Source organism: Ixodes scapularis, unplaced genomic scaffold (assembly GCF_016920785.2).
Source record: "Ixodes scapularis isolate PalLabHiFi unplaced genomic scaffold, ASM1692078v2 PGA_scaffold9__187_contigs__length_104089568, whole genome shotgun sequence".
Lineage (NCBI taxonomy): Eukaryota > Metazoa > Arthropoda > Arachnida > Ixodida > Ixodidae > Ixodes > Ixodes scapularis.
The window spans coordinates 58,455,821-58,476,367 of NW_024609884.1; the positions used below are offsets into that span (position 1 = coordinate 58,455,821).

Genomic DNA, 20,547 nt, shown 5'->3' on the forward strand with positions numbered 1-20,547 from the left:
CTGTGCCTGCAAGCATGTGCGCTTTCCCGCTCTTCTGCGGTGCGGCGCCAAACTCGGAATCGGGCGCGTGGTACCGCCTCGGAGATAGCGCCTACAGACATGGCACCTATAAAGCAAGAAGTCACGGCAGCTCAACTGAGCGATAAGCTGAAATGTTTATAAAGCAAGTTGCGCTGACACGGTGAAATGCGGCTCAATGCCCCAGGCGGTATCTCGAGTTTCGGAATGTGTAGCAGACGCTCGTCAGCCGCCAGCGCTATCTCCGAGGCGGTACCAAGTGCCCGATTCCTCTGTGCCCCAGAAGAGCGGGAAAACACGCGTTTGCAGGCAGAGTAGGACGCGCATGCGCTTTTGTGTGATCTCGCACGTCCTGGGGACTTTTGTCCCCGACTGTACGTCATCAGCCGACGTGAACGTGACCTGCTTCTCTGGTGATCCGATACCCAGGAAGGAGGCCAGACGTGGCCTCGCTGTGCGGACCCAGACTTCGTACACTTTCGACTCGTCTCGAGCGCGCTGTTCTCGAAGAGCTCGCACCTGTGCCGGCCATCTCAGGTCGCAATCCACGAGGTCCCTGTTTGAATGATGCTAGGCGAAACTTGAAGACTGCCATTCATGCGTTGGAGGCGGCGAGTCGGCAGGAAGGACCGTCACAACAGGGATGCCACCGGATCGATTTTTCAACGTAACAGAAGATGATACATGTGCTTCAGGATGCTTCAGGTGGTCCACTTTTCTCGAAAATTCCAAATGCAACTGCCTGCATGGTCTTCAACGAGGTCACCTACAACGAAAGTATGTATTGTCCTTTCATACAGCAGCGTGGGTAAAGTTTCATGTTGAAGGCGACACCTACAGATACAAGAATACGGGTTCATCCCACCGTGACGTCATGCAGTGCTGACAGGGGCGCCCTTATTGGACAGGGAAGTGGTGATGTTTTGGTGGAATTTATTTTAGAGGTCGAAGTCTTTTCGCATCACTGGTCGGTCAGACAAGATGCCAGGGAAGGGACCACGGTCAATCTTTGATGGAATGTTTTTTAAACCCATTCAGGACTCTTAGTCCGGAACCACTACCTTCAAGGCGAAGTGCCAAGCCTGCAGAAAAGTAATTTCGGGAACAAAAAAAAAAAAAAAAAATGGAACTTTAATTTTAAACTTAAAGCCTCATCTCAGTTGGCGTCTCAAAGAAATTTGAAAAATTTATTGTTTATCAGTATTTATATTTCTGCCCTCCCTAAAATGCATTCTTGTATTTGTATTTCCAAAGACTTTTTGCCTTTTTTTAAAATGTATTTCCGATACGTATTACGATACGTTTTTATAGATATATTTGAGACTTGAGCATCAGTATCTTAGCAACTATTTTCATCTGCCCCAGTATTTGTATTTCCAAGTACATTTCTGAATATTTCTGCCCAACCCTGCAACGTAATGCAGCTGTCAAGTGACACTTTTAACGTTTAGGAATTGGAGGAATGGAATGGAGCGACTCAGCCATTCCAGGAGTGGGAATGGGCCCAGTGTGGAATTATCGAAAACTCTAATTCCCCGGAATGGGAATGGAATGGGGGTGCCCATTCCGCAACACTGGTCTAGAGGGTGGTTTCATTTGAAAATCAACACGCTTGTCGGGGTGGGTATTTCGATTTTTATTTAAAAAATATATGTGATTGCCCTATTTCTGGAAAAAACAAAACCGCTTTTCAAGATTTAAAAAAAAAATGTATTTCGTTTCACAAAAAATATTGAGTGGAGTAGGATGAACTGTTTTTTACTCCGTGATTTTTCTACCCAGTTCTGTACGCTGGTGTGAATACCAAATGCATACAAAACTCGCCGTAATTTTTTGTGCTCTTGTATGTTATTTCAACTATTTTTTAGTTAAAAGAAAAGTACTTTTGTATTTTTGTTTATTGAGTTAAAAAATGCCAAACATCGTCTCTTCGACGATCCGGTGACATCTTCAGAGCCTTGTAACTCATGAGTTATTATATTTGTCGCATACAAAGTACTTTGCGGGTGTAGTCCTACACATGGGCTATCGACGGGCATAAGTTTAGTTTAATTTATTTTCACAGAATGTTTTTATATAAAATTTGATATATCGTTGAAAATGAGATTAAACGATATTTTAAACTCTCTTTATCGCGAAAAAAAATTTATTTCATTAAATTATTTTTTTTATTGCTGTCGATCATATGAACTTTCAATTGGCTTGATGCTATTTCCCCCTTTTTTTGTTGCATCTTCTCTAAAAGTGATCGAAGTCGCTCCCACTTTCTCGGAACGGCCAAACGCCGTTTCCGCAGGTCGGCTTCACTGCAAAAACTATACTGCTTTTTTTTTTTTTTGTGTGTGTGTGTGTTCAATTGCAGCGGGTAAATTCATTTTGATGGAGAACACTCGTGCTTGGCTACATACTGTATTTTCTTAATTTTGTAATGATGACAACCGACATTCCTTAGTCCGATCGTTAGCGGTGCAGCGGATGTTCCATTATCCGATGTCTAAAGCCAGGGTACGAAGGACGGAGAAAACGGAACGAGCTCTTCATGTAGCCAGACCGGGGTCATATATATGTATTATACACAGGTTGTAAGGCTTGAAGCACCGCGCCGCATTCCACAATTTTTGTTCGCAGGGCGGCTCCTAGATACAAACGTCAAAGGACTTCGTTGAAAAAAAAAATAATTAAAACAATGACAAGTAGCGTTGTGCTTTTCGACTTACCGGAGAAAGAAAATCGATATATTCAGGAAGCACAAAAGAGAAGAATGGGCCTCAGTAGGTGCTCGCACAGGATTACGCTCCTCACATGTGTGGTCTACAGTCGCGAGCCAGGCCAGGAACCTATGGTGACATCAGCACGAGATGTACAGTCTCCGGCATTATGAAAGACACATTCGCCGATGCTGTTTATGCAGCGGTGCCAAGTCCGCCTTGGCCGGACGCGCTTTATTTTGAAGGAGAAAATAGAACAAACCCTTATTTATTCCCAAACCAAAGCAATGTGTGCCTAGCCAAAGCAAATCTACCGTAGCCACCTAAAATAAAATCGTCAAATCGCTTTTCCATATTCCCGAAGGCTGTACATTAAGCTCGGTGCGACAAAATGGAGAAACTAAAAGTCTACAGAGACATTAAGTGACTGCTTTCGCTGCCTTCTGTGCATGTGGGAATCGTTGCTTCTTGGCATTCAGAGATATCGATCAGTCGTGAACAAAACCCAACTCTTTTATTTTTTACTGTTTAACTGTACACACTCGTTCAAACAGAAGGGCCACCGTCTCGGGTTCACCGCTCGCTCGCTTTGGCTCCAGCTTTCGTTCTGTTCGTCTTGACTTACCACGCTGTTGAACTTCTGGGCATGCATCCCACCGCTGCGGTACAAAGTCCAGCTTGCCCCCGCGCTCGATCGTCTCCGCAGAGGCAAGCCGATGCCGTTGTCAAAAAAGTTCCAATATTGCGTTGCTCGTGAACTGGACTATTTAAAGCACAGCAACATATTGTTTTACAAGTGCATCCTAAATATATTAGCGTTAATGAATAAAAGTGACTATTTATCGCCAAATGGTGTTAGCCCATGTGCGGGACTACACCCGCTTAGTATTTGGTAAGCGACAGATATAATAACTCATGAGTTACAAGCAGTGGCGTAGGCAGAGGGGGGGTTTGGGGGGTCGAGACCCCCCTCCCCGATATGCCAAACCTCCCCTCCGCCCTTCTCTCTCTCTCTCCCCCCTCCCTCCCTCCCCCCCGGGGGGGCCCGCTGGCTCCCCTGCACAGGCAGTCGGTTTTGCGCGGGACATGGAGCAAAGGTGGAGCGCTAACTATCTCCAACTTACATGTTTTCGGGAAGAGTGTTTGTGGGGTAGAAAATGCTCAAATAAATAAAATGGGCAATATTCCTTCAATCATTGGGTTGTGGAACTTGATCTCAGATATCTAGAGAACGGATACTTCGAAACACTTGTGGGGTGAAGGATGGCAATTTCAAGGCCAAGAATAACAAGCTATCCTCACTAAAATACACAGTTCAATCAAACCAAAGCGAACATAATAAAGCGAACACATGTTGATAATATAAAACAATGTCAGTGATGTAAGGAATATTGAATGAATCCTAAAAACAACTGCACTGTAAGCAAAGGGGTGGCGCTGCGCTCACGCACACCTTGAGTACTGATCAGAGTTACGTGCTTTCGACTAAAATTATTTATATCCGTCGTATGTTGATGGTGGCGATCAAGGAAAAAAGCTGTATGGCACAGCTTGACAAGTCCCTGACAAATTAATGGAAAAAAAAAACATTTACAAATCTTCATTACCACAATTTAACAAAGCGTGTTTCGAACATAATATATTTTATCATCGGCTATAACAGGAAAGTGACCTATTTGTAGACCCCAAAAGATTAGTTCATACTCAGATTTATTTGTGGAGAAAATTAGTAAAATTTCTCCAAGAGACAATTTACTAAATTCCAATCTTTTATCTTCAAGTAGGTTAAGTATTTCTGGGATAGTATGCTTAAGCATTTGTGTGCCATAGTTTGTTCTTGCAGTGACCACCTCCCAACATTCCGCACGACGGGAAGAACACGCGTGAATATTTTCAGAGAGCTGCCCAAGGTTTATCAAAAAGTTTGTACGCGTAATTTGTTGTAGTTTTAGTCTAGTGACAAGTCTATGGCTAAATAGAGCACCTATGTTGATAACCCGAAACTTTTTAAATAAACTAGCTGTGTGGAAGTCAAATGGAACGTCTTCTATAGCCCTTAACGTTTTTTTGTTTTTTTTGCAACAAGTGTTTTTTGTCTATTTTCGTCGACGACGTTGTACCCCAGTCTAAGTTACAATAGTTTATGTAAGAGTAAAATATCGAATTGTATATTAATAATCTCAGCTTTGCTGGTAACATGTACCGGTGGCGGTTTATCACACCTACTACTTGTGACAGCCTAGAAATAAGGTAGTTGACATGACTATCCGGTGACATATTCTCGGTAAAAAAGACACTTAAGAGCTTGACAGAGTTTACAATCTCTATTTTGGAGGATTTCAAAACAATACCTCTTGTAATTGTGACTAGCCTATGTTTTGGGCGAAAAAGCACTGCTTTTGTTTTTTCGACGTTGATTGGAAGTGAATTAATGCGACTCCAAATTGCTAATGCAGATAACGCCTCCATGTCAAATAGCGCGTCGACATTTTCAGCTGAAAAAAAGCTAACTAGTGTCGTCGGCATAGCTGTTAAATGTTGCACCAGGGTTAATATTTACAATATCATTAACGTAAATATTGAAAAGAAAACGACCTAATATACATTCCTGTGGAACACCAGTAAGAATAAGCTTCGAACTTGACGAATATCCATTAATATAAACTAATTGCACTCGATGTTGTAAGTAAGACTTTCACTCAAGTTGTGCAAAACATGCCCTCGAATCCCATATGCATCCAATTTTGCTAGTAAAATTTTATGCTAGTAAAATTTAATGATTGAGGCAGTCAAAAGCCTTTGTGAAGTCTATGAATGCTCTAAGAACAATTTTTTTTCTTCAAAATTTTCAAGATGAATTTTTTCTGGACGAGTAGTGCAGCCTCGGTAGATTTACGCTTTATAAAATCAAACTCATATCAAGTAATGCTTAGTTGAAAAATTAGTTATACGTGTATGAAGTACCTTTTCAAGTGCTTTCGGTCTGTAATTACCCCATAACATTTACACTCCCCTTTTTGTTTAGTACAGCCACTTTTGCTATTTGCATTCGTTTAGGAAAAACACCAGTCATCAAAGAAAGATTAAATATATGCGTTAGCACTGACGCTAATAAATGAACAATTAACAGGCCTTATTTGTAAACCATCTACGTCACAAGCTCCATTTTTCTTAAGTTGTAAAATCACATTAATGACCTCAGGTTCTACAACCGGATCTAAAAAGATCAAGCTACTGTTTCTATCATCAAAGACGCAATACTTTACAGGTACAGTTCCGCTTCCAATGTTCACGAAATGCAGGTTAAAAGCGTTTGCAAAAGAAAGTTAGGTTAGTTCAACAGCGTTAAGCACTATTTTATTAATTGAAATAGAGGACCGGTTTTTCATTTAAAAGAGAATTTTAACTCCTTCCGCGTGACGCCCGTACACCCCTCTGCTGCCTTGAACACGTTGAAGTAGTAGCGTTCTTTAGCACACCGTAAACTACCACTAATAAAAAAGTAACTGTGACTAGTTATTTCAGAAAGCAATTAACAGGCTCTCTTGATCATTTCATCTGTGCCAAGCGCCTACATATTAAGATGCAGCCACCTGCGTTCACGGCAAAGAATATCCAGGATGTCCACTGCTTGAACTTCAATGTCGCGGTGAACATTCAAAAGCACTAGTCCGAGCAGTCACTCTATCGAAGTGGACGCTCTCAGGTATGTTTTCAACCGTCGTAGTGAAGAGAACGAGCTCTCGGCTTCCGCGGTTGTTACGGGCAGAGTCGCTAGGATCTTGAGGAGACGATGGACGTTTGGGAATAGGGCCTCCGGAACACACGTGACGGGCGTTTCACATTTCTCCCTTTTGCATTTGGCAGCCCTTATGAGCAGCTCACATTGGAGTTCAGGAAATGAAACCAGGCCTGAATGGAGCTCCAAAAACTGTTCAGCACCGAGACCTGCCCCGCTTTCCAAGATCTTTGCAGGCAGAAGCGACGAAAGTAATTGCAACGTACGCCAGTGCTTTTTAAATCTCCCATCTAACTTTGTGATCAGGTAATCCATGAAAGGAAGGAACACGGAACGCTTGAAATGCTCTTCCGTGCTTCCAGCGGGAATGTTAGAGCGGTGACGTTGCCGACTTGTTACTCGCGGCATCTAAATTTCGACTTCAGCTGTCTCGGCCATTTTAATGGCGGCTTGGAATATTGCTAAGTGTTTGTGCATAAACGCTTGCTCTAATTTCGCAGCTTTGTTTGTGTGTTGCTGTTTAATTTTTTATGACAGTATAGCTATATTTTTGTTTTGTCTGGCCGGCACGCGTTGGTAATGCAGTGGTACCTCAAAAAGCGGAGGGAGTTATGTGCTGTAAAAAAGCTTTTAAAGTTGGTGGGCCGCAACTACGGTAGAACAGTGAGCCACCATGGCCGTATTCGTGTAAATGAAGCCTGTTCCGTTTTGAAAAATGAGAATGCAGCCTTACCCGCTTTATCTTAACAGCGCCTCCCTAATCTTTCCGCGAGCGTCCGTACCGCCGAGTTCACCCTGCTTCGTCATTTGGGGGGGAGGGGGGTAATAATGCCGGTGAACCCCTCCCGAAATAAAATCCTGGCTACGCCACTGGTTACAAGGCTCTGAAGATGCCATCGGATCGTCAGAGACGATGTTTGGCTTTTTTTTTTTTTTTACCCCAATAAACAAAAATACAAAAGTACTTTTCTTTTAACTAAAAAATAGTCGAAATAACATACAAGAGCACAAAAAACTACTGTGAGTTTTGTATGATTTCCGTATTCATACCAGCGTACAGAACTGGGTAGAAAAATCACGGAGTAAAAACAGATTTTCGCCCTGCTCCACTCACTCTTTTTTTTTTTCTTCTTTTTTTTTGTGAAACGAAATATTTTTTTTTTTTTTTAATTTTAAAAAGCGGTTTTGTTCTTTCCAGAAATGGTGCAATCACATATATTTTTTAAATAAAAATCGAAAAACCCATTCCGACAAGCGTGTTCGATTTCAAATGAAACCACCCTAGAGGCAGTTGCAAAAGACGCCTGAACATCCTGAGAAACACTACGAACAAATGTATGTAGGAAGGGACTGGTTAAGAGGTTAGGGTTAATTCGATCCATTTGTTGTCAACAGTGGTCAACTTTTTGACCACCCGAGAATCCGCCGAAGCAGAAGAACCACGTTTTTCACGAGGACTTGTAACGGAGACTGCTACCATCGAAAATAGGACTGGGGCTTTCGGCAGCTCCGAGCACTACCACACCAGCGCAGCTCGCGCAATGGTGGACAGGGCCGAGCACCCCCGCGAGGATGCTGCAGCACTTGACGATGGCGCCAGGACTCTCCGAGGCCGCAAGACTGGCTGCACGGCGACCAGGATGACCAGTCGGAAACCAGGCAGGCCACCCGGGTCGCTGGACCTGCGCCCACCCGCGCAGTTGGTCACACTCCAATCCTCGCCCCGTACCGGGAGCCCAAGTTTTGTTGATTTCCCCTGTCGAGGATCTCGCGCGAGCTGGGCCTGCTTATGTTTAGAGAGGAGGCCGTCGCTGACTCGTCTAGTCCACGGGTGACGTCTTCTGCGGCGTGTGTGGTGGACGAAGCCCGACAAAACCAACAAAAGCAGTAGGACAGGCACTGATTCGCGGCGCGGTGGGTGTCTGATGGGTTGGCACGCCGCCCGAGACTGCCCTTGCGCCAGCGAGTTGCTGAAATCGCTATGCGTTGGATCTAAATGGGGAAGGTCTGCGGTGTCGGCGATAAGCTGTTGCCCCCCAAGTACTTTGAATACGGCACCGTTTCGCGAAACGCACGAAGGTTAAAGGGGCGGTGCAAAGATTTTTGTATTTTGCGCAAATACTGCTTAGAACGGATCCCCGACGTTAATGGCCTGTGAAATACCCGTTCGTTTTTCACCACACGCAACCGAAGTCGCAGAAAAAAAATTAACAAAAACGAGCATTTTCACCCCCTCAACTCGCAGCCAGAACAAGCGGCCACGTGATCGGGAGCCGATTATATGGCGCCAATGTTGATCATAGCCTCACGCTGGGGTTGGCAAGGCACAGGACACACGCTGAGTTCAAGACATTGTTATGGTTCGGTTGTTGTCGTCATTGCAGCGATTGGACACAGGACACTACCCGAATGCGTCTCGAGCTATCGATTATCACGAGCCCAAATCGAGTGTCCACGCCATGCTCGGGTCCAATCTATGAGCCGCATTCAAATATCGTCACTGGGCGGTACTGCTACCGCCGAGTTACGTCATCAGGTTTTGCGAAGGAGAGATTGATTGAAAACACTCGGTTTTGTCCTCGAAATTACAGCGCCACAAAGACGTTTCTTGGTCAGTGGCGTTGCGTGCGAGTATCCTTGAGTCCCACTAGTGCCAGTAAGCTCGTGTAAAGTGAAAAACATTCCTATTGAATATCGTTGCACCGCCCCTTTAAGAAGGGGAGATGGTTGCGCTACCATGCGGTTTTGGCTAGGTATTGCGAAACTTGCGAGGCACTTTTTTAAATTTCTCACCCGCCTTTTCGTTTCATATCGCGGAGCGCGACTCGTTCGACACCCTTCGCCGTTAGCCAAGATGTTTTCAGGCCGCCTGGTCACGGCTGGAAATTATCGCCATTAATACGTCACTAGGGGAGAGAGGGGAAGAATGGGACAGTTTTCACACTATAATTTTTTCTGTATCTTAATGGACACATTGAAACAAGTTTAATGGTCCTAAATGTAGCGTGAAAGACCCTTCACATCAGCTGAACAGGACATTTCCCCATTCCAAAAACGTAAAAAAAAAAAAAAAAAAAAATTAAGAACAAAAATATTTTTTATTTCACCCTCTCCCCAAGGAGGAATGTGTGACACATACAAGATTGCGCTAACATTTTGACGATTCTCAGTTGCAGGTTAAAGAAGCACTAAAAAGAATAAAAAACGTTTTTTTTAACAGTCTGGTTGGGACACGCGTGTCAAAAAATGAATTTTACACAAACAAAAAATAAATAAAACATAATTAGAGCAATATTGACGGCGCGAAATTTATTTCCGATTCTGCGCGCAAAGTTCATGACGCCACGGAATGGTCATACACTCTCCACCTCAGCTCAACGTGATGGCCAAACCGATCCACCTCTCCTCCACGCGCCCGAATGCCGAGAGAGAAAATAAGTGGAAAGTGGAAAATTTGTTTTCTTCGCGTAAAATTTATTCCTTGACGCGCGTGTCCCAACCAGACTGTTTAATTATTATTTTATTTAGTGGCTTTTTAAATAAAGTATTCGAGGGAAAGGAGGGCTGGCGAAGAGGAAGCAAACGGAATGCCGGAGAGGAGAGAAGGAAACTCTCTTTCCAGCGTTCCGTCTGCTTCCTTCTCCTGAGCCTTCCTTTCCCTCCAGAACTTAGGGACACTGACAGGGTATCTATGCTCGCCGAGGTTTTTAGTTGTACATGACATATGAGACCAGAATGTGCGGCTCGAAATTCGGTTTCTTTCCGCCCGAAAACCGCCGATCGAGAACTGGCCGGTTTGAGTCGCGCTCACTCTCATCTCCGTGGTCACGGGCTGGGCAGGCGGGTCTTCACTAGACGTGAAGACCGATTGCAGTCTTTCTCATTCCGGCTGTCTGTGGTTTTGGACCGGGAATTAAGAGTGCGGTAACCTTTTACACAAAACAAAAATTGAATGATTCACCATTATCATATGTTAGCTTTAGTGTTGACCTGCCAGTCAGAGCACCGATCTTTATAAAGGGAGGACTGAGACGCTGTCCCATCCCTCCCAAAGTGCTTTGCACACGGTAAGTTGCCAATTGTAACAACATGTGAGATGTTAAGCTTAGAATAGCGGTGGTTAAAAGCAACCGATTAACGCACCTTTTCAATGTTAGTTTACTACAGCCGTTGGCCAAACCGTTGGGGTTCAAGAATCGAGCAAAACGAGTCCGCTATTTTACAGCGCCGATGTGGCTACCACCGACTCAAGTCGTGTACGCTACGCCAAACAGGTAGCACGCCATTAGAGTTAAGCACCGCTGCCACGGCGTTATCAGTCTAGCAGCTCAAGTTTTTGGTACTATTCACTGAAGAAACATGTTGACTGTCTCACTCCTCCCACTAATAGGGAGTTTTCGCGCAACACTCTCCCCAACCCGCGCAGTCAAGGCCATCGGCACGCAGGCGCAGTGATGGCTTCTTCGTTGCAAAGAGCTTAGCGGAGGAGGAAACGCGGTCTACGAAAAGTCCCTAGTAAAAGTGCCCGTTATATGGTCTCCGTTAACATGCACGTGATGTCATCCCTACGTGGAAATAGCTGTGAAGCGGTTTATGCGAATTTACTATACTTAAAATGAGACTGCAAATTCTACTGAAGGTAAAATTCGGATACTTCATAAAAGGAACAGGATTAGACCTTAAAATGACGTCAGAACGTGTTTCGCTCTAAGATGAGCAGTTGCTGCAGTAAGCTACCATAGATTTTTGTCAATGTGATTGTTTGTTCCATGACTCGTCATTTTGTAAAGCACTATGGTTTGAACATTGTACTGTCATGCATGCTTGGCACCCTAAGGGCCTAAATTTAACTTACAGTTAACAGGTGCCACAGCGCGCGACAATTAACACAAACACGCTAATGTTTTTTATTATTTTTTTTTTTAGCAGTTACCGGTAGACAGCTACTGGTAGCTGACCGGTAGTGTGGTAGAATTTGTTCACCCCGGACGCTAACCAGTAAAAATTCGTTTTCGACGTTCACTCATTTTTATACCCTCTTGGGTGTTAAGAGAGTGGCCCAACAACTTGCATCAATCGCGACACTCTGGCAGCACCCCTGGCAGCCTTCAAATAGCATGCTCTCGCACCGACCAGTTTATTTCTTGAAAGGTTGCAATGCGGGGAAGCGACTAGTGGCGGCAAACTCGGGATTTCCTTTCGGGGAGAGGGCGAGAGAAAAAGTTTTAAAATATTTCGGTTATGGACATGCACCGGTGAAGATTTTTCTAACCGATTAATCGGTGGCCTTCAATCGATTAAATAGTCGGTCTAGTGTGGACGCTGATCGAATTGTTGAACTAATGCGAAATTGGAATATAACACTCCATTTGGGGAACGGAATTCGCTCAATTAATTGTCATTTTCTTCAACCACCCGAAACTGGTGCTTCACGGATCCGTCATTTCCCTTAATTCATATTTGAGAGAACTGATCGTTGTTATGCGCTTTGACGACATAGCGTCCCGGAAGAGCAGATGTCTCGCCGATGATTAAATATATAGGGACGCATGCTGAGTTTTGACAATCGCGAAGATGACGCCCGTGCCAACACCGTAGAAGGGTCCAATTTTTAAATAAATTAGTCGGCGATTGATGCATTAATCGATTAATGGGTGGATGTTCAGTCCCAATTTCCATACATTAGCTGTCTCTGCTAAACTATTCACTTTAATTAAAGTCACGTTTTAACATTCGTTTTGGAATGATGCACGAAAAAATACACCCGGTCATTCATCACAGGGAAGGCATTTGCGTCGACGTCGATAGGAGGCACAACATGGTGGCCTCTATCAGCCATAGAGTTATGTTGGTTGTGTTCCAAATCTTACCCAAATGGATCCGAGTTACTCCGGCGGGTCGTGTCACGCCATACTGGTTGAAAAACGCTAGACCCGGGTAGGTTTTAGAACGCAAAGGTTTTAGAATGCCACAACGGAGTAATATCGAGTAAATTTTGGAACACGGCCATAATGTACGCTAGACTCGAGGTTCAACTGGTGCTAGCGCGCTGCGGCAAATTGAAGCAGACAGCATCCAGTCGGAAATTGACTTCCGGTAATGCATTTCTTTTGGAAAAAGCGAGTACATTTACTCCCTCCGCTCGATTACAAGAACAAATATCACGAATAATTTGTACGTACTAGGATTTGAACTTTTCTCAGTCACGCAGACGAAATCGGTCAGTTAAGGCGTTTCTATTTTCAAATTCACGGCATTGAAAACTGTGCTAAAACCGCTTCGTACATGCATTTATGTGCACTGCCGGACACTGTTAGCGCGAACACGGCGTCGACGCTTTCCAGCATGGGGGATAAACGTGCCAAACAAACGAAGGACATGTGGCAAACCAAGAGAGACGGCAAGAAGTTAAGAACTACGCAGTAGTTCCGTGCCAGAACCGTGGACCTGCCGTGGCGTCAGGCAAGCGCAGTCGTCTCGCACCCCGGAGGCTCGGGTTCGATTCCCACCCAGACCGAAATGTACCAAAGTTTCTTTTCAAAGATTTACTTTGTTTACAGGAACCTCCCTTAGCAACGATGATGTCGTTGTTATGGAGCCACATGACGCGCCGCAGCCAATGGGAATTTAGGTGTCGTTTGCCGGCTTCACTCCAATGGACAGTTAATGCTGTCGCATTAATCGGTCAGTTAAGGCGTTTCTATTTTCAAATTCACGGCATTGAAAACTGTGCTAAAACCGCTTCGTACATGCATTTTTGTGCACTGTCGGACACTGTTAGTGTAAACACGGCGTCGGCGTTTTTCAGCGTGGGGGATATACGTGCCAAACGAACGAAGAACATCTGGAAATTAAGAAAGACGGCAAGAACTACGCAGTAACACCGGATCAGTAACTACACGTGCATGTAGCCGTTCAAAATAAATTGAAGGCCACGTAATATTGCAATAAATAAGCACTGCTTATTCTTTCTGCTCATGAATATGTGCGAAGATGCTTCTGCGTTTAAAACATCACCCACACGCTTGAAGTCTTTGAATATAGGGAGACGCCAGGGGAGCACAAGTGCCCAATAAAAGCTGCCCGGCATAGGAAATAATAAACAAAAACACCTTCCATAACCCACGTACTTCATTCTTTACGTTTCGAACGTTTTTAACCACTCGTAAAGGTGCACGACGGAGTCATTTTCATGTAGTGACAGGACGGGCACATTAGCAATAAGCGTCACCCGTCAGCGTCACATACTCTACATTATTTTCGGTTGTTATTTTTCTTAGAATCATAGCTCCTTTTCACACACCTGCTATGGAACAGACGACTCGAATGGCTGGGGCTCCCTTCTGACGGAGTTTGAGCTCTCTGCGACGTCTGTTTATTTGTGCGGTGCGAAAAACAGAATTCGGTTTTCTAGCGGACGCCCGGTATAGAGTGGTTGCTGTCTGCTTCAAGTTGCGTCCCGGAAGTCGCATAGACACTACGCCAGTTGAACCTCTAGCGTACATTATAAAAACTCGTATGTTTGTAGCTGCGAAAGAGGATCTTCCGGCGCGTTATAGCGCGGCTTCTTGCATCTAATACGAGAATTGTCGCGTTCCTATCCCACTCTTCCCTTAGTGAAGCATATTAGGAATCTCCCATCTTTCTGAACGTTCCATACACCAACTCGTCGTTTAGACACAAGCGAGTTTTCCCACAAAACCTGTATATAGGCACTGCGTGTGCGCAAAGAGCTATTTTTCAAAGCGTGAGGCATCAGCACACGCGCCGGCCGAGCCTTCGTTTGACGTCATAGACACGAGTTGGTGTATCAAGCCCGAAGCTGGGTGTTCGCCGAGACCGAGTCAGCCTAAAATCAGGAATCGAACCAGATGTGGGCTCGACGGTCGTGATGGCGGCGGGGGCCTGCCGGTGGGGCTGATCGTCGAGGATGTGGTTGCTGCTGGTAGCACCGCCGACGTCCTGCCTGGCTCTCTCCAAGACGAGGGCATACTCGCGCAGCTTCCGAAACTGGAAGTAGCCGATTCTGGGCAGTCGCTCGAGCTCGGGATAGTAGAAGGAGGCCGCCGGGTGGGTGGGCCATCGGGACGAGATGCGCGAAATGTTGGCGGCCGGCTGCGACGCCCAGCGAGGTGCCGTGAACGTCAAGCCCTGGTCTGTGCCGGCGTCCAGAGGGTCGGCGTCCACCGTCACCCTGTCCCGCCACCGTCCTTTGAGGCACAGGTCTAGGCTGTCCACGCCCACGAACCAATCGGGGCTGGGCACGAGCCTAGACATGGTGGACACCTGTGAACAGCGGACACGACATGGCTGACACGGTGTCTTTTGGCCGTGGATTCGCCCCTGGCACTGGCAAAGCACACGTCTTGCTTTTATTCCTAGCGAAATGAGTGCCGAATCTTCCGGTAGTGAAGCCCAACTTTTGTCGAACATCCGACGACGGTGTTATTCAGAGAAGCCGAATGTTTCCACAACTTTCGCACAAATTCAGCAAAAACAATGTGGCGCGAGGTTGACAAACAAATTGATCGATTTTCACTTTTTTTTTTTTTTTTTTAACGCGAGTGTTTAGGAGCTTATGTCGCCAAAAATCCGGCGTCGGCGGGACCACAAATCCCATAATGCAACTCCCGCGACCACATGTGACATCACACGTGGTTGTGACGTCATGACCTTATCTTGGCGGGAAATTTTCCCGCAAAATTTAGCGGGAAAGTTCAAATGGAAATCGTGACGCTACCGACTAGACCACGCGCACACGCTTGCATGGCTTGGGAACGAGCGCGGGTTTAATAGAGAGTTTTAGAGATCGTTCTGATACCTCTGATACTCCCAACAACGATCCCCTATACTACAACGATACGATGCATGCGCAAAGACGGCGGCGGAGTATCGGGTATCGATCGGAATCATTGAAACGATCTACTAAAACTCTAATGAGAAGGCTTTGCGAACGGGGCCCGATGACGCTATATAAAGGAATTATCCGGTCAAATTTCGTGTTGAAGAAAACATTTAGACCTTAAGTGTCAATAACTGTAAAAGCATCTTCCATGACAAATCAGAACTTTATGTGCTTTCCTGGACGAGTAATTTTAAACCAAGCGTGCGTAAATGGCATTTTCTTCTTTCACCTTCAGAGCAGCGGAGCCTCTGACGTAACATAACGTAAAGAACGCGCCGAACTGAAGCGCCCTTTGAATTTTGTCCGCCGACCCTCGTGACGCCACTGGAACAGTGGGATTGTCCTGCTGAGCGACGGAAACTCCACCGCTTGAATGCTAGAACGCATCCAAACGACTGACTTGTGAGGATAACTTCCGTTTTATCGTCCTACTTGCTAGTTTTGTCAGTGCCCGTTTTTCTAGTGGTTCTAGTGACCGCGGTTATACAAAAAATCGTCTTTGCTTTTCGGCTATTCTTTCCTTTCTGATGTTTTTTATTTTGCTGAACTTGCTATCTTTATTCTGCTGATATGCCTGCTCATATTGCTCCAGTTTCTGTATTATGTTCGTATTTTTTTAAGTAACGAGTAATTAAAATAATACGTTAGCAATATTTTGTAACGGAATTACATTACAAATTACTTCCGAAAAAAACTGACGTGGCAATTACAAAATTACTTAAAAAAGTAACGGATTACAAGTAATCCGTTACTTATAACGGATTACTTCCCAAGTCTGCTTCAAAGATGTGAAATAGTGAGTGTGCAGAGCGCTATCATGGCAAAAAATTATTACAGAGAGCACTGCGAAATGTTTTCGGATCTGATATGATGAAAATGGTTTCAGGAAGACCATTTCAGTGTTTGACGGCAAGACGGAGGGCTGAGTTACTAGAAGCAAATGATCAGCCAAAAATGCGTTTGAAACTTTTGCTGTTATTTTAGCGATGATATATTCTATCGGGTTCTTCTAAAAGTGATGTGCCGGATTGAGTTGGGTTCTAATGTAACCGGTGAAGTAGACAAAGAAGTGAGATTAGTCAACGGGTCTCTAGAGGATGAATAGTGTCATTTTGCTTAATGAGGGAGACACTGACATCCTTAGAGTACGGAGATGGTATGAATCGAGCGGCACGGTTTTGAACGGATTCTAAATGTACTTAGGTACTTTTGATGGGGATTCCAAATAGATGAAGCATATTAAAGTTTCGGGTGGACATAACTAGCGTAAGCTAGTTGGCGTAGATGTGCCGGTGCGGCTTTGAAGTTTCGTTTTAGGGAACCGAGTGTAAAAGGAACGATTCAGCGGTGATAGTGTTAATATGAGTCACCCAGGACAGGTTTGGAGGTAAGGTGTATGCCGATGTATTTATATGAGGAAACAAAGGCGAGAGGGACATTATTTAACAAATATGAAAATGATAAGATGGAGTGTTTTCTGATGAATGAAAGCAAGTTACACTTAGGTAAGTTTAGTGTCATTTGCCATTTTGTACACCAGTCAAAAACCTTATTAATATTACTCTGAAAAATTTTCATGATTCGTTGGAGCCTTTAATTTTCCTGTATAACAAACAATCGTCAGCAAAAATTCGCATGGTAGATAATATAGTGGTTGGGAGATCGTTAATGCAAATAAAGAAAAGAAGGGGGCCAAGAACTGTACCCTGTGAGACTCCGGAGGTTACATTAGTGGAGCTGGATTGAAATTCATTAATCGCGGTAAATTGATGTCTGAGGGTTATAAAATTAAGAATTCATGAAAGTGCTAAGGAATCCCAGTTAAAAATAACCATTGAGAACCATTGGAATTTCAATTGGTACCAGTTGTTTCCAACTGGTTCCAAATGGAAGTTCAATTCATGCCGAATTGTAACTAGTTGGATGCAATTGGCAATAAGTAAACAATTGTTCTTGCCAGTTGGTTCCAATTAAAAGTTCAATTGGTGACAATTGCAGGTAGTTGCATCCAATTGGTATTAAGTAAACAATTGGTTGTGCTAATTGGCACCAATTGCAAGTTCAGTTGGCACCGATTGTAACTAGTTGAATCCAACTGGCATTAAGATGAACAATTGGTTATGTCAATTGGGACGAAAATGTCCACTTGATTATCCCAACTGAAACTGTACTTTTCAATTGGCACCTCATACACAATTGTATCTTTAGTTGTCTTCCATTAGTTAGTTTAGCCCAAATGAAAATTTAAAGTGGTTTTACAAGTCGTCCCACTTTATTCTAAGTGGTCAAACTTTACCGATCTAACTGGTCCCTCTTTACTTCCAACTGGTCCACTTCAAATGACGTTCCACTTTGGTATAGATGTCCCACTTGCAGTATCAAGTGGCTTCACTTTTTTTTTTCACTGAACATGCAGGTGTAGTTGGCACTACATATTAAAATAGGCTTGTAAAACGCGCGATTACTTTAAATTGGGTAAGGTTTTGATTTATAAGTCGTCTGTAGAAACCATTGTACATATTTTGTTTTCGGCAGCCCAGTTAAAATACCCATTGGGTACAATTACAATATCAATTGGTACCAATCGTAATCGTATTTTCATTGAGTATTCGATCATCCCAACATCAGTTCAAATAAATAAGTTGCAAGTGGTAAAATTTTTTATTGGAATTCAACCCAACATGGGGCGTCCCCAATTAATAGCACTTGCACATAATTTTTGTTTTCAATCTCAAAATGAGGAAAACTTGTGCACGTAAATTAAATATGTCAGGATTTGTTTTTCCTAAATATCCCGTGTGTTTTTTTGTTTTTTTTTTAAGTTTTGTTAAAACTGGCGGCCACTGTCGGAACCGTCTGTACACGCTGGTCAAAGATGGCGCACATGGCACTAAGCGCACCGATGGCACGCGCGGCATCTGTGGCATGGTTACAGCAGAGATTCAAGAAGGTTGTGTTGTTTTATTGCTGCGAGTGCTGAATAGTGCGGTGATCATTACTCCATTGGGCAGGGGCGCCGGAACAGGGGGTGCAGGGGGAGCGACGGCTCCCCCTTATTTACAAATGAGGTAGCACGGCTCCCCCAATCTACCTCGGTCAAAGTTTTTTTTTTTTTCTTTTTCGCTTATTGATTTTGCTGTTTTGTGGCTGCCTCTCCGTTTTCGTACAGTCAGATTTTCGAGCTATCGCCACAAAAGCCGATCATTTGGGGCCTAGCCCGAAGGATAAGCCCCCAGCGTAAACCTGGCCGAGGAGAAAAAGACTTTGGAAAAGTAGCGATTTTGACGTTCGCCGTCTTCAGCAGATAAATTGTTGTAAATGACCTTCGTAGGAAGAATTCCTCAAGCTGAACCTACCGTCGCAAGTACGCGGCCTTCGGGGTCTTCAAAAAGCTGGAAGCCGTTTCACTGTCAAAAGAAGTCTTCATGAGCTTGAATTAACTTAAAATGCCCTTCCGATTCACTGAGTAAGGGGGGAGGGGGGGTGGCAGTTGGGTCCCTGGAGAGCTTGCGATTGTCGGTGAACGGTATACTCGCCGTTTTAAACTTACTATTCCCGTGAATGACCTTCAGACTGTACATAGATAAAAAAAAAAAAAGAGACACCACTCGACCAGGCCGCCAGCCACAAGTGCGCGACCTTCAGAAGCTTCAAAAATCGCAATGCCTGGGGGAAGCGCCGCGATAATTTGTGAAGACCGCGTCTTCTGTTTGTTTCGCCTCCAAAGAGTTTTCGGGAGTCAGCCTAGCGCCCTTGGGGGCTTCTAGCGTTAGCCGCACTATTCCTGTGAGTGACTTTCTGAACTAGCCGGAAGCATCTCTCGACCTGCCGACCCCCTCTCTCCTGGAAGTGGGGACATTTAACTACTTCAAAAAGGTCCAGTGCCGCAGTGTCGGCGAATGAAGAGCTGAGACTAGGAAGCAGGAAGAAGGCGACTCGCTTTCCTTTGGCCGGTAGATGATTCTTCGGAAGCTTGGGGATAAGCGGAAAGGTCTGTACGACGGGGGATTACTTTAAGGATCCTGACAAGGTCAGGCAGCCTTGTTTGGCTTAGACGGGGTCGATGTCTGCATATACACCAACTCATGTTTACAAACAAACCGGAGCGCCCCTAGCGGACGCCACCGGCGCCGCGCATGCGCGGTGGATGGTGGGCAAGAAACCCGCCGTCGCCCATAAACAAACCATTGAATTGCGTTGTTGTCGGCGTCGGTGGGAGTCCCCGTGCTCTTTTTCGCGTTGGAATTGTTGATGCTACGTCCTCCTAACAATGTCTGACTACTTGAGCGGCTTCAGCAAAACTAACGAGGCAAAACTTTGCGTGAATAACGTGACGTGCGCCGATTCATTTCACGTGGACGCCGCAGAATGGGCGCTATAGCCTGACTCCCACGATGAGATTCTGCTCGCTGTTTTCAGACGCGACGTTGCTCGGATTGCAAAAGCGTGGACCGTAGCTGAGATGGTGGACGTCGATACTGAAAACCGCAAGCAGAATCGGGCATTACAAGTCGGTGATGGCCACTGGTAACAATATTGATAAATATCTTCTTGTATCTGTTTACACAGCCTACTTACCCCAACCAACCTTCAAAAGTGTTTTGAGGCCTGCACTTGGTTCTTATCGCAATTACCGGGTCAACGTTTGGTTTCCGGGCCGCTGTCGTTTGAACCAGCTGACGACAAAAAGCAGCCAAGTTTGAAAGAGCAGACGACAGTTCGAACGCATGCGTAATGGGGTACGGGCAAGAAGCACCGCCGTCCCGCGTCAACAAACCACTCGAATGTCACGTTGTCGGCGTCTGTGTGAGTCTGCCTACTCTTTTTCGCGTTGGAATTGTCGATTCTACGTCCTCATCGCAATGTCTTACCACTTTAATCGCTTAAGCGAAATTATCAAGGCTCGTTACGCCGCTAAACTTTCCGTAAATAATTTGACGTGCGGCGATTCATTCGCATGAACGCCGCAGAATGGACGCCAAAACCATGATGAGATTCTTCCAGCTATTTTCGCTAGCGACGTCGCTCGTGTTGCAAAAGTGTAGAAGGTAGCGGAGGTGATCGACGTCGATACTGAAAATTGGAAGCGGGAACAGACCAAGCTTAACAAGTCAGTGATGACCACCGGTACCAATGATCAACATCTTGTATCTACTTTTTACACCGAGCCTACTTAA

The 20,547-nt window shown here is 44.9% G+C and overlaps 1 protein-coding gene across 1 annotated transcript in view; it reads right to left on the reverse strand.

Moving 5' to 3' along the window:
- Positions 1-7,673: 7,673 nt before the first annotated feature.
- Positions 7,674-20,547, reverse strand: part of LOC8032446 (spondin-2) — a 37,933-nt gene continuing 25,059 nt past the window's right edge. Inside the window, exons 3-4 of the mRNA XM_002409954.4 lie at positions 14,334-14,751; positions 7,674-8,147 (exon numbers count right to left, since the gene is read on the reverse strand). Coding sequence (XP_002409998.2) covers positions 7,939-8,147; positions 14,334-14,751 — 627 coding nt within the window. The 3' untranslated portion in view covers positions 7,674-7,938. The remainder of the gene's footprint in view (positions 8,148-14,333; positions 14,752-20,547) is intronic.